Genomic DNA, 15,016 nt, shown 5'->3' on the forward strand with positions numbered 1-15,016 from the left:
TTGTCAGGGCCCCCATAATTTGATCTCATCCTACCCCCCCACTTTTATGTCTTACCACTTCAAACAACAACAGCAAAAAAACAAAAACAAAATAACCTTCCAGTCAGGACTAATATCTGGAAAACTATGATTGTATTGAGAGGGGAGGTATACATTAAAGGATGGCTACTCCTCCAAATTTCTCCCATAACTGACACGTGAATTAATTTTATTTCAGGTCTTTATATAGGTAAATCTCACCACTGTCGTGGAATTAGAATGTCACCTTTAAATCATTTGGTTAACTCTATTTTTACAGATGAGGAAATTGAGGCCCCAAGAAATGAATTGACTTACCTAATATGTTATCATGTATTTGTCATTATTGTTTCACATTTAACAATCACTTTCTCTTCCCTCCCCACATTTACCAACTAAACTTAAGTTCTTGAGGGCAAGGATCATCATGTCTTGTGCATTTTCTGCCTTCACAACAGCATCAATAAGTCTCCTCTTGTTTCCCACACAGGATCAAGAATGGGGCTGAGCACACAGAATGTGCTAAGAAAAGAATGTTTGGATTGAACTGAACCCCTGCAGAACGTGGACTATTTAGAGGCACTGAGTTTGGCCTCTGGGTGAATATTTGCCTTGGGTTGGCCCACTTAGCACTGAACAGTAATGGGCCAAAGGAGACAGGCCAAGTGTGTAGTCTTGTTTGCCCAACTAAGTTATGAATACCTTCTTATACAGACTCATTTTGTAGTCCATATCACTCTGAACAGTACTAGTCACAGAGTAGACACTCATTAAAAACATTTTAATTGACCTACTGTCCTTGGATCAAAAATCAGATCTTGATCTGTGCTTCGTACAGCAACTAGAGTAGCTTTACCAAAAGAAAAGTGCCGGGCTGTCAAAGATGGACACTGCTGGGCTGAAGAAGCATTTTTCATGCAGTTCTATGCCTTAAATTGGCCTTGAACAAGAGTATCTGGGATCCTGTGCTGCCTCTTAGATACCAAAGAATCATTTTGAAAAGTGCTACAATAAAGCTTATAATATAGTGTTGATTATTAGATAACTTAAGGTAATAGGACACATCAAAAGGGCACCAACCCTACGATGTTAAGTGGAGATGAATTTATTTTGGTCTACCCACAATGTGTCACCCTCTCTCCTGGGGACTATTTTTAAGACCTCTGGCCCGAGTTAATGATGCAGCTGGTGGCCAGCAATAGATGGAAGTGAGCCATCCTTGGATGGGATTTGATCCTGGATTTGGGATTATTTGTACCATGCTATAGCCCGTTGACCTATCAACTACATAGCTTGGCTATTTCTACTTTTCTTATTTTGGTCTTTACTCTGCCACCCTCATTTTTAAAGGAGAGAGGTTTAGTTGAGGTAGTTCCAGGATCCTACTTAATTTAAGCTAGTTTAACCTCCAAAGAGAAAGCAGGCTATTTATTTTAAGTAACCCAATCTTACTGATGAGCATCTTTCGCTATGTTAGGACAGTAAATAGGTTTAGTAAGAATTGGTCAAGGAATCCAAAATACTTTGTTACTAAATATTGCAACTTTTGCCCTTTTTCCCCAAAGGGAACTGGTATCTGGTGGAGAGGGAGATGGGAAAGTAAATGAAAGTTTAGATTATGAGAATATTTGCCATTGATGATTGTTTTTATTACCTTAATTCTAGGTAGGGAAACTTAGATGTGGTTAGGTACATGAGGGAACCAGTAATCCAAGCATGGTCATTAAGAACTGGAAATTTAGTTGTGAAGTTGCACTAACTGTATCCCTTCTCATGGAATCATTGGCTAATTATTGGCAAGGGCAGAGCTGTTTCCATGTGGAGAAGAGTATGCAGGTAGACATTCAAAACAGTAGGTGGTCTTTAAGGGTATTATGATTGTCCAGTTGCCCAAAAGAATTTGCTTAAGCAGTCTACTAGACCAGTTCCTTGAGTGGTCTAAAACCCCTATATATTTTTTTAAATTGATGTATAGTTGATGTACAATATTATATAAGTTGCAGGTGTACAACATGGTGATTCACAATTTTTAAATGTTATATTCCATTTAAAGTTATTGTAGAATATTAGCTATATTCCCTGTGTTGTACAATATATCCTTGTAGCTTATTTATCTTATACACAGTAGTTCGTACCTCTTAATCCCCTACTCCTATCTTGCCCCTCCCCCCTTCCCACTCCCCACTGGTGACCACTATTTTTTGTTCACTGTACCTGTGAGTCTGTTTCTTTTTTGTTATATTCCCTAGTTTGTTTTATTTTTTAGATTCCACATATAAATGATATCATATAATATTTGCCTTTCTCTGCCTGACTTACTTCACTTAGCATAATACTCTCCAAGACCATACATGTTGTCGCAAATGGCAAAATTTCATTCTTTTTATGGCTGAGTAGTATTCCATTGTACATACATACCACATCTTCTTTATCCATTCGTCTGTTGATGGACCCTTAGGTTGCTTCCATATCTTGGCAATTGTAAATAATGCTGCTATGAATATTAGGGTACATGTATCTTTTTGAATTAGTATCTTCAGGTTTTTTTGGGATATATACCCAGGAGTGGAATTGCTGGGTCTCATGGTAGTTCCATTTTTAGTTTTTTTTTAGGAACCTCCATACTGTTTTCCATAGTGGCTGCACCAATTTACATCCCCACAGTGTATGAGGGCTCCCTTTTTTCCACATCCTCTGCAATAATTGTTATTTGTGTTCTTTTTGATAATAGCCATTCTGACAGGTGTGAGGTGATAGCTTATTGTGGTTTTAATTTGCATTTCTTAAAACCCCTATTTTAGAAGAAATCAACTTATCAGTTGTCACCATGTCTTCAAGAGGTCCCACTTGATTAACTCTTCAAACTGAATAGTCCAGGATGCGGGCTGAATAATGAGTCCTGTTCTTTACTACCCATACATATGCAATTAGTGATCACCCAAATTGGGCTCTTCTAAGTCATGTCCCCAAACTTCACTGAGGGAGGTTGAGAACATGTAGAAGACCAAGACTCTGAGTAAGAAAAAAATAATTCGATATTTTGCCTCTTTTTCAGGTTTCAGTATGGCAAATCAAAGACTTCAAGAACTAGCCCAGTTAAATTTGAGAAAGAAACAATTGTTGATAGTGATGAGGTAAGAAAGAACATTAGCAATGTTCACTTATAATCTTTCTTTGGAATTGCGTAGACTGCTTTATAAGCTGGGTCTCACAAACTTCCTGTTGAAAAGCAAAAAGGGGTCAAGATTTATATAGAAAGCAACATTAATTTATCTAATTTTATGAAAGAGGAACAGAGACATAGAAAAGGGAAGAGACAGGGACATATCAGCAAAGAATCAGGGCTCAAAACCCAGGGACCAGAAATCTATTTTAGGGCATGAGTGAGTGTTAAACCCTGACTTAAACTTGATTTTGTGGTCACTTCTTGCAACAAAACTCCTTTGGATAGCTTGGTTGCTTCCCAAGGTTTATCATATTCAAGTGAATTTTCCAGGTCAACTTTTATTTCATCAGCCAGAGATAGTGCAATTCAACATAAAGCTAAAAACATACTCCAATTTGGACATTCTTACGGATTTAGTCAACTACTGGAGACTAATTTGGAAACAAGATGCAATACCTTAGAAAAATTTGCGAGTAAAAACATTTTTCCCAGAGACTTTCCCCAAAAAATTAATTAAAAAAAAAAAACAACTATAAAGGAAAAGTCTTCACATCTTCTCCCAAATAAATTTTTCCAAGACGTCTGTGATTCTAAATATATATGTCATATCTGTGAAGCAGGTTTTTCAAATGTATTTTTGTTTTGAACAAAGGGACTTCAGTTTTACAAAAGGTAACAGAAATTAAATCATTGCATCTTTGGATTTGTCCCCTATTTCATCCCACCATTCCTAAAAGAATGTATGGCGTATCTCTACTAGTCCTCCTCCAAGCCCTGGAAATTGCCAACTCCTGGCATTTTCCTCCCCTCATCACACAGTTCTGTCCCACTCTTACTATCTCCCTCTTCTCCATTCACCTTCTTGCTGTATTCACCTGTTCAGTGTGAGTTCCCTTTCTTCTGAATCCCAGCTTACTATATCACCTCCCTAGGGGCATGGCAATCTTTAGAAATGCTCATCCACATACAGGACTGTGCTCTTTATCTGATTCCTGATTAGGCCAAGCCCGAAGGAGGTAACTCAGAGCTTTTATCTCCTTGTGTTCTTGTCCCTTTGATTTATCCTTAGATAACCTAGGGCTAAGCTAGAGGCCAGGCAACAGCCCGGGGCGGGGGTGGGGGGGTGGTCAGCAGAAGGAGATGGAGGAGGCCCAGCAACTCTACCACCAGACACGGCACTCAAGCAATCCACCAATCACCAGCACCACCACCAGCAGAAAAATACAAAGTGGTAGACAGAAGGGTTACCAAAATTCAATTACTTTTTGCCACATTTCTGGAAGAATCATATATCACAGAAATATTCAAAAATGCAGACTGCACCATTGTTTCTCCCTTCCTGTGTGCCGCCCCCAGCCCCGAAAGCAGCTATCCTCCAGGCTTCCTTTCACTGACAACCCTGAAGTTATTGCCCTTCTGTAACTTGCTTTTCTCCTTAAAGGTTGTTTTGTTTTGTTTTTCACCTGATTCTGCATGTTTTGTTTTGTTTTTCACCTGATTTCCCTTCTATAGAGATGGAAAAGGCAGAAGAAAGAGGTGTGAGCTCTAGGGGTGATATGTCCCGGTCTAAACTTTGATGCTGCCCTTGTCTATTTCACCCCTTCACTTCCTAACAGCTCCTAACATTTCACAAAGCTGGTCCACATTTCCATGTACAAGCTACCCTGTCAGGATGCCTTAGAACCTAGCTCTTCATGCTATGGCTCTCATTCCAGAAACCCAGGGTGCAGAGCATGGAGTTCTTCTCACTTAATTTAAGTTAGAGACCAGATTTTAGCCAGACTAAGATGAGGTAAGGAATGGAATATTGTTTAGAATAGGTACAACTTGAAACACTAATTTTGATTATTGTCTCTAGATTTTTGATGCAGTCGGGCAATCAAAATTTGTTCTAGAGAACCTTCACCATTACACAGTCCATCCAAATTTGGTAGGTGATAAAAGCATTCCCCCAAGATCTCCAAGAGCAAGTTTCAGCTGCGGTGCCGAGGCCCACTGCAGAGTATCCCAAGTGCCTCCAAGTGCCACCAGCTTCTGTGACTGTGCGTCCTCCTAGGACAGGGAAGCAGAGCTGTCTCAGGACACTGTCGGGAATGGTGGTGAGGGAGGAGGGCGGGACTGGGAAGAAGGTGGTCCCTGCAGCTGATATATTTTTTTTTTTAATTGAGAAAACATATTTCGAATCAGGAAGTATTCTATTCTCTCCTTCTCCCATCCTCTGCCTTCCTCCTACTGATGGAAAGGCAAGTTTAGTGGGCATGCCCCTTCCCCCACTACATCTTAAGTGACATGCTGTCTTTTGTGACTGCTTTTCCTTTTTTTAACTTTGTGCTTATTCTGCATATTAATGTGGTTGTGCCTGTGGAGAAACGTTGGTGGGTGGGAAGATGCAGATAAGGGCTGTGTTGGCCCCCTCAGGGCTCTCTGAACTAGGAGATTTGGTTCCTGGGAGTTTCTTCCCTCTGCCTCAGAGTGAGTTGTAGAGAAGGCCGTTTAGGTTGAACATAGAAACTTCTGCTTGCCCTATTTTGTTGGGCACAATGTTGGGCACAACTTTTTCACAAGAATTAAGTCATCTCGCTCCTTTTAATGTGGAAACTTTTCCATCTCATTTCCCCAGCCCCTTGGTCTGTTTGCAGGGAAAAACTCTGAGAGAAGAAAGGGACAGAGAGCTTCAGACATTTTCTATTAAACCCAGCCCCTGTCCAGCTTCTGTCCCTACCCCTTAGAGGCAAAAGATTAGCCAACTGATTTGTTAATCTGCTCTTGACCTAATCCCTTTGTCTCTCTGGAAATCTTTCTGTCTGCTCAGGCCCAGTACTATGAGCCTTTGAAGCCCACTGCACTGCATAAATTCCTGGCTCGAAACAGGAAAATTCAAAGCTTCACATTGAAAGTAACAGAGTATGATCAGGATAAGACCTTACTGATTATGACCAACAACCCACTTCCCTGCCCAATCGACCATCAAGGAAAGGACATGACATCAAAATACTTTTCCAGTGAGTTACTGCTCAAGGTAATGGCACCTGGGGAAGTTTCCTGGTACCCTGAGTAAGGATCTTGAAGAATTAGGAGTTAGCTTGAAGAAGGGAGCTAACCTAACATGGAGGATGGTACTCAGGACCCAACCTCTTCCTTCTTATTCTTTGCCATATGCTTCACCAAATAGAATCCGAGAGCCTGGGAAATACTCAGAATCAGGGTTGTACAAACTTCGGTCATGAAACTTCATTACACAGAGAAAAGAGGGTCTTAATTCAAAATTGTTCCTCCTTGGTCAAAGATATTTAGTTTGTAATTAACAAAGGGTAAACTAGCCACTGGCTTTCTGGTTGAGTATGAAGTAGCAACAGATAAATCAGGAAATGACGAACAAGGAACAGAAACGAATATCAGATTGGGAAAGGGGTAAAGGGTTATGCTCTATACCCACTGCTCTTGGGTGTCAGAAGGGGAGAAGAGAAAATTTACTATCACAGCAGCCAGATGTTTGGGACTTTGTTATACACTAGAGAAGTTCAAATTCAATTCAATAAACAATTGCTGGACATACAGTAAGCTAAGAACTAAAATATAAAGATGATTACAGGACAGTTTCTATCTTGAAGGAACTTGGAGTCTAACAGGAGAGACAGATCAATAAATGAGATATAAAAAGTAATTATTATATACCAGGATATATGAATAATAAAAGAATATACAAGGTACACTAATATACAGTAGAGAACGTATCTTTGTTGGAGGAAAGGAAGTAATCAAGGAGGTTTTACAGAAGAGGTGACCCCTGTCCAAAAAAAAAAAAAAAAAAAGGAGAATATTCCAATCAGTGGGAAGGGCAAAGGCATACAGACATGAGAAAGTGAGATGCATTTAGGGGGATGTAAGAGAGTAAATGGCAGGAGATAAAAGGTAAAATCAAATTTGCATTTTAAGACCTTTTTTGGAAGTTGAGAGAAAGGTGTATTAGTTGTGGAAGAGAAAAAAATCAGTAAGATTAGTTATATTGTTACTACAATTGTCAAAGTGAGAGATGCTGAAGAACTGAATAAATCAATAACAGAGGAAATGAAGAAAATCAATTAAGAGATATTTAAGCATATGATCTAAAAAAGATCTTGACAGCCTTAAGAGTGGGCCTAATATAACAAGAAGAAATTAAATAAGTGAAAGTGCAAATTAAAAAAATCTAATTATTACAGAAATCTGATGCTGGGAGTGGAATTATCCAAGACAGACTGTTATAATAAAATGTGGTCAATATGGAATTAGTATTTCCTTAGCTGCTAGATGGATGGCAGTGAGAGAGATTCCTTTCCAAACGGATGATAAAATGCTAATATCCAATGGTATATGCTGACAAAAGAGTTAATGAATTCATTGCCTATGGTTTCTTGGGTCTCAGAATTTGTGCCATTTGAACATAACCTCAGTGGTTGTTTCTCATGGTAGTGGATAATATACACTGAGAGGAACAAATGTCAAGCCAGGGTTGCCTTGCTCAAGGTAGAGAAGGAAATACAAGACTATCATGTAACCTTGGTGCAAGAAGAGCTTTCTTCCAACAGCTGGCACTTTGTGAGCCTTCCAGGTCACATGTGGGACCTGATCATATTCATGAGTAAATTGTGGTACCAGCCAAATTGTATTAATAGACAGTATTAAGGCTCTGATTGTCAAAGACTGGCAGCATGGTAATTTTATGGGGCTATCTGGAAAAAGTCCAAGAAGATGGAAATGCCCAATATCTAGAATGCCTCTTTAATATTCATGCTGCATCCCTTCCTCTTACTATACAAATGTTACAATCTTTTGTGAGCCTAAGATTATGCACAAAAGAAGCATTCTTTTGCTACACCCAGACATGTGTATAAGAAGAGTGTGGGTACCAGCAATCAAATTGAAGAATGGACCAGACATGTCTATCACAGTGATTGTTATACTCACAGCCCCTTCTAAGTGACATGGCCCTACCACAGTTTGTGAAGAATAGGATGCCCCAAAAGGTCCTATTTTGAATAACTAGACTCAATTCTCTATGCCTACCTAGGACCAGAGAAGGCCACCTGATCCAGTGAAGCAAAATTCATAGGCTGGTTAGTGACCTGTGGTGTAGATCGGTACCCCCAAGTCAAACTAAACAAACAAAAACCAAAAACCAAACCAAAACCAAAACCAACTAACTGATGCCAAAATGTTGGCCTCTGTACCACCAGCACTGAATTAAATCTCGGAGACAGAGTTTTGGGTGAAGTGGAAAAGAATAGCTTTATTGCTTTGCCAGGCAAAGGGAGACACAGTGGGCTCCTGCCCTGAAAAACTATGTTCCAACCTGGGAGGATTTGATGAGGAGTTTTACAGTAATGGTTCAAAGGTTACTGATAAGATTAGGGTGTGTGCAGGGCCTGCACTCCTTTAATCTCGTCTCAGGTGGTCTTGATGAGCTTCTCTGGTCCCTTTAATCTCGTCTCAGGTGGTTTCTTGACTGCTCCTCCCTTGATTAGCGACTGTTCGAATCTTCCCTTTGGAACTCAAGGAAGGTCATGGAGGCTGGAGTCCATTCCCTATGAACAAGAAACGGGGGACAGAAAGGCTTCTGTGCCCAGGAGCCCCACAGGGTCCTGCTTGGTTTTGTAACTTATCAACAACCAAAATCCCTGAGCTAATCATATTCTTGCTTCCAGGCATCTGAATTGGGAAAGGAAAAGATTGAGGCTGTGGGAATAAAACCTGAAAGGGCATGCAGAGGAAGGCCATAAAAAAGTCAAACCATGAGCAAGAAGGTAGGGGCAGCTTGAAGTAGAAATGAATAAGCAGAAGCTGTGGGTAGAAAAAAAGATATGCAGGGTAAAGGTAAGGAATGAACACTAGAGACAGAAGGAAGCAGACAGGGAGAAAGTAGGAAGCATGTTAATGACATGATGCTAAATGATATGAGACAAGATAGACAAGCTCATGCAGTAGTGGTCGTAGATAGTGCTGCCTTGGATTCCAGATAAGTTTTTTATTTTTGTTTTTCTGCTCTAAGGTCTAGCTCTGCTAAGGTTTCTGCTCTTTTGTGGCCAGATTATTAGCTGTGTCTTAGGTCCTAGGCACACATGCTGCTACCGTAAAACCCCTATTAATTGAGGTAACTTAAATGAATTCCTGTTCCTCAAAACTGGAAGACTTTAAAAAAAAAAAACTGGAATACTTTAAAGAGAATGAGTACAGAATTGAAAAGACTTGGTTCAGCAGTAAGCATTTTTAAAAAAGAGGTTTTGAAAATTCTGAGCAAAAACGTTCAGTATGGGTCAATTAATTAGTTTGGTTATTCATTCATTAATTGTCATTCTTTTATTCATTCAAGAAATATTTATTGAGCACTTACTATGTACCAGGCACCGTTATGGGGTAGTAAGGATCTATCAGTGACTAAGTCAAAGTTTAATTCCAGTGAGGTAGAAGACCATAAGCAAGCCAACAATCGCACGGATAATGTATAATGTGATAAGTGCCCAAAAAGCAGGATAAGGGAATGGAGAGTGATGGGTGGGAGCGGTGATTTTAGATAGTGTAGTTAGGGAAGGCTCTCAGAAGCAGCAATGACATTTGAATAGAGACTTTAATAGGATGTGTCCTGCAGTTGCTACACCTAGCATATTGTTTTCCTTTCAGATTGCCACACATGTAAATATAATTATAATTATAAATATAATGTGTAAACATAAGTTGTAACTTTCTCAAATGAGTTAAAATGAGAGAAATCAGGAGAACAGTGAACCCAAAGCCATGTCATATGAAAAAAAAAAGTTCAAAATGTTGGCAATGTTGAGCCTGGAAGAGAGAGGGCGCTCAGGAGGAACGTGATCGATTTCTTCAAATTCTTTAAGGATTCTGTGGAAGAGACACTAGATTTATTCCGTTTGGACTGTAGGGTAGAAGTTACAGGGGATAGCAATCAGCTGATCAAAGATTAAGTAGGCTGGGTTTTTAGATATAGGAAGATTGACCACTTGATAGTGTTACTATGGAGGGAATAAGAGTGTCAGATGAATGGTTAGACTTGATGGCCTTTCAGATCCTTTCTGAAAGTCTTTGATTCTGTGACTTTAATAATGACGAAATTATTACCTCACAAAACATCCCATTCTGTGGCCTTTTCACTGCAGACAGAGAATGGGATGTGAATGAGACAGCCATCTCCAAGAAAGGTGGGTAGAATCCCCTGGATCTATTTCCCAACTTATTACCAAATGTTTGGTTTCCTAAGCAATTCACTAATTGAATCCTTCTCAAAACCTAGGAAATTTTTCTGCCATTTACTACAAAGGGCTAGTAGGCAAGCTTAATTGATTACTTAGGAAACTGACCTAACTTTGGACAAATCATCTGGCTGTGAAATGAACAGGTATTAGCCCACTCAGGGAAATGTTTTCTCTTCTTTGGGTTTCTGCATCCCTACTTCCCTCTTCGGCAGGTTTTGCTGCATGATTTTAGGGGAACTGGAGCTTAGTCCAGGAGCTTAGGTCAGTAAGTCCAGGGGACTTAGCTAACTCCCTCAGTTACTCTTCTTCCCTTTGCTGCAGGAAAGTCATCAGCACAAGCCCACTGAGAACTTCTTCCTACCTCTGATGTCTCAGAAAAAAAAGTTAAGATCTGGGCTGAAACCAGTCTTCCCTGTGACACTGTTGGAGGACCCTAAATCCAAGAGAGAACAATGGTTTAGGTGAAGTCCTGGCTCTTTCTTACCTTTTCCTTATTCGTGTCACTGTCTCTTTTCAATATGATTTAACAAACACTTTTCGGTTGTACAGAATGCGGACAACTGTATAATAATAGGACAGCTTCCCTACATGATCCCCAACCACACTTCTACCTTAGCAACAGAGAAACAGTAATGCAAAACTAAGGTTTTTCACAAGAATGATTTTCAAGAGTGAAGAGAAGTATTCAAAGGTCTATGCTTTGAGGAAGCAACAAAAAAAAATTTCCCTCAGTGCCTGTTAAGGGTTGTGATATAGGAACAATTTGCTATGTATGAGATTTGATTTGAAACTGGTTATAGGAGCAGCTTATATCTTGTTTGGAGAGGAGAGAGGAGATTCTGGAGTTCCTTTATAGGTTTACAATGCTAGGTTCTAGAAGCATCCCTTCCACTGCACAATACTCCCACTCTGTACCAACGAACACCTTCAAATCCTACTGTCCTTTCTTCTCCCCCAGAATCTGAGAATGCAGTGAGTGTTTCCATTAATCCCTCACCCTAGGATCTACTAAATGAACTTTCTTTGTTAAGGTTTTCCACGGACAAGGATTTCAAGAGTGAAGGGAAGTATTCAAAGGTCTATGCTTTGAGAAAACAGAAAAAAATGTACCCTCAGCTCAACTTTGCTCCAGTCTGTAAAAGAGAGCTGAGGAGTGACGGTAAGGTCGTCTCTATCAAAACAATGGTTTATGGGATGGAGATGTGGGCAAGAGGGACAAACTATGGGGACGAGAGATAAGGGCAAATCTCTCTTGGAGGTTCTGGAGGCTAGTTTTCCTTTTAGCATGGAAGCCAAGAACTGATAGAGGCCCAAGTGGTGCTAGGCTTTCCACCCTGTTTAAATCCTCACATTTCAAGAAAGCTCTAGCATCGTGTTTTCCAAACTACATCACCTACCACTTTACTAGTTTTGGTCAATGTGTTATTTGCCCTGTTATTTACTTAATGTTTTTCTTTCAAATTATTTTTTTTGTCCTAATTAATACTATATCATTGACATCATGGGTTTGATATACTAATCACATGGGGTTTTTTTCTCTTATACATTTCTCTCAAACAGTTAATCAAATTCATAATAATTACATTTTAAAAATTAATTTATTTTGGCTGTGTAGTGTCTTCGTTGCTGAGTGCGGGCTTTCACTAGTTGCGGCGAGCGGGGGCTACTCTTCGTTGCGGTGTGAGGGCTTCTCCTTGCGGTGGCTTCTCTTGTCGCGGAGCACGGGCTCTAGGCGCGCGAGCTTCAGTAGTTGTGGCATGAGGGCTCAGTAGTTGTGGCTTGCAGGCTCTAGAGCACAGGCTCAGTAGTTGTGGCACACGGGCTTAGTTGCTCCGCGGCATGTGGGATCTTCCTAAACCAGGGATCGAACCCATGTCCCCTGATTTGGCAGGCGGATTCTCAACCATTGCGCCACCAGGGAAGTCCCATAATAATTAAAATTTAAAATGTTTATCTATGTATCACCTAAAACTACCCAGTGGTATGCATATCACACTTCGAGGAAAACTGTTCTAGAAGGGCCAAAGGATAAGCTATGAGTCTCAGAGGTCCATGAGTCTCTTTGGGGTTGAGGCAGGACATGGCGTGGAAGAGGTTTGGGATAAGGTTGTAAGGAAGGGGTACAACAAAAATGCTCCTCACAAATTGTCATTCATTTAGCAACATTTATGGGGCACTTACTAGTGTTGTATATTTATCAAGCACCAATAATAATAGCACTTTCCATATGTAAGACAGATGGATGGGCCAGGTCATGAAGGGCTTTGTATATTTGTATAAATAAGGGCTTAGGTTTTATCCAGCAGGCAGTTGGGACCCACTGAAAAATTTCAGAGCACTGAACACACATTTGTGTATTAGAAGAATAATCGATGGGTCCCCAGACTTCACCAGCCTATGGCTCCAAGATAAGGTTCATTTCTCCTACGGGACTGCTCTCCTCGAGTAGTTTCTGGAACTCCCTAAGGTATACTTCCCTGTTCTACAAGGCCATCCTAGTGATCGCCAGCCATCCTCAGCTCAAACAGTCACAGTTCCAGAGGTATGAGGTCATATCATACCATCCCTTACCTGGCTTCTTCAAGTGTTTCTGCTCCTTCTGTACCTATCTGCCACCCCACCTGACATCCCTCCTGCCTCTCTGAACTCCCCATATACAGCTAAAACCAAGCTGTGATATTAAATAACACTTCATAGATGTGAAGAAAAATTAAAGGATGGCAGAGAATCATTTATCTTGCTTTAAAAGGGGACACTCTTAGGCTCAGCCTCAACCCCCCCTCAGTCCCTTCATACTTCCCAACAGGCCCCCAGCACATTATCCATTCTTGGGAGTCTCTTGGCTTACCAGCACTGTCTCTGCCTAGGCTCCCAATACCCTTGGCCCAAGGAAGGGTAAAAGGTAGCTCCTTCCCCTAAGCCTGTTTATTTTCAGCCCCCAGAATAAATAAGTAGGAACATCTATTTCCTTCAAGGGAAACTCCACATGGAAAGCAAGCTTTGAGCTTTATAAGCCAGATAAGGCAAACATAATAGTACACTTAGTATACATAATAGTACATTTAGTATATTTAGTCAGAGTTAAATCTTAAATGATACCATATGCAGGATATCAGCAGTTCAGCTTAAATCTATATTGGAAGGAGGAATTTCTCCAGTCTAGAATCTAACCTGGTTTAGAATTTCTCTGATTTTTCAAGGGCATGATTCTGCTAAGGTATCCCAGTTTACATTTCTAAACAGAACACTTAACATCTCAGTCTGCAGCATTTATTAGAATTATGGTGACTTTACAGTTTCCCTCAAGAAAAATGAGTGGATATTTACTTATGTATCTAAAGGGCCCATTATTGTGCTTTTCCTAAACAAAGACAATCTACTGTGAAGTTGAAACAGTGTCTCTACTTCAAGTAAAAGAGAACCTAGCAACTCCTCCTTCCATCAATAATTTTCCATGTTTACCAGGCATCCAAATAAAGAAAGATTACATAGAGAATTGCTTGGATGGGGGCCATGAAGGCTGGTTAGGAGGCTGTCCAAGAAACAAACAGATAGGACCTGAATTAAGGTGACAGCAGTAGGAATAAGAAAACAAATTTAAGGGATATTTACAAGGCATAATGCTTCAAAATGGGGGGCGGGGGGAGGGATGGGAGCAAGAAGAGCCCACAACGGAGGCGTCCAAGAAGGGCAGAAGTTGAAAGAGAACCTGGAAAAAGTGATGACAGTGAAGCCAAAGGTAGAAACAGTTTCTTAGTTACACTCTCAGACAGGAGAACTGAAAAGGCTAAGAGGAATATGAATATACAAGTGAAAGTACCTTCACTTAGTTAAGCGTTATGTAAGCGTCAAAATGGCCACAGATGGAATCGTTTGAAATGGGTGGGATTAAATAGGGAAGACCCTAAACTGGTGGGTGTTGATGAAGGGAAGAATTATAAAGAAGGTTGGAATGGTAGTCCGTGGTCCAAAACTTATCCTCTTGCTCAGAGTAAAGACCAGCTTTCTCGGCCCTCCGAGCGGGTCTCTTTTTACGTCTCACATTAAGTGTCCTAAACCCTCTGGAAATCCACATTCACGAAGGTGCCCTGTGCTTTGTTGCAGTCTCCAAGAAGTCAGGGAACGACCTGCCAACTTCCCAGATGATTTGGGAACCATTAACCCTTTCATCACTCCTGGAAGAGAAGCCCACCAGAACCGCGCCAGGAGAGAGCGCGTTCCGCAACGGAAGGGCCGAGCAGTGGATTATAAAAAACGATGAAAGCAAACCCTACATGCCCCTCGCCTCATCTCCAGAGACTGAGGGGCCTGGAGAAGTCGCCATTTAGGGCGTGCCAACCAAATAAAATCTCATTCTGCCCTCTCCGGGCGTGGGCTGCCGGGTCGCTTGCAGGGTGGGCCGTGGTGAGCCCCCTGCTGCGACCTGTCACCGTAGGGGCGGGGACGCGGCCCCGGGGAGCCCACCCTTGGCCCCGCCTCCGCCCGGCTTGGGGAGGAGGAGAGGGAGTGGCCACGTCCCCTGGGGTTGAGAGCGGCCGGCGACTGCCGGGGAGGGCGGGCCTTCTCTCCGAGTGACGGGACCTCG

The 15,016-nt window shown here is 41.1% G+C and overlaps 1 protein-coding gene across 1 annotated transcript; it reads left to right on the plus strand.

Annotated features, from left to right (window-relative positions):
- The first annotated feature begins 660 nt into the window (after window positions 1-660).
- On the plus strand, window positions 661-14,759 carry TSGA13 (testis specific 13). The gene is made up of 7 exons (XM_059934397.1): window positions 661-683; window positions 3,074-3,152; window positions 5,043-5,114; window positions 5,997-6,203; window positions 10,753-10,892; window positions 11,463-11,590; window positions 14,536-14,759. Exons 1-7 carry the CDS (start codon window positions 661-663, stop codon window positions 14,757-14,759), a joined length of 873 nt encoding a protein of 290 aa, XP_059790380.1.
- Window positions 14,760-15,016: the final 257 nt, after the last annotated feature.

Source organism: Balaenoptera ricei, chromosome 9, assembly GCF_028023285.1.
Source record: "Balaenoptera ricei isolate mBalRic1 chromosome 9, mBalRic1.hap2, whole genome shotgun sequence".
In the NCBI taxonomy this organism is placed as follows: Eukaryota; Metazoa; Chordata; class Mammalia; order Artiodactyla; family Balaenopteridae; genus Balaenoptera; species Balaenoptera ricei.

Bases quoted from the DNA above. Each gene is read 5' to 3' on its own strand.
- TSGA13 (XM_059934397.1), top strand. From the start codon at position 661: ATGGGCCAAAGGAGACAGGCCAA. The intron at 3,153-5,042 runs GTAAGAAAGAAC...TATTGTCTCTAG, and splicing joins CAATTGTTGATAGTGATGAG to ATTTTTGATGCAGTCGGGCA. The intron at 11,591-14,535 runs GTAAGGTCGTCT...GCTTTGTTGCAG, and splicing joins AAGAGAGCTGAGGAGTGACG to TCTCCAAGAAGTCAGGGAAC.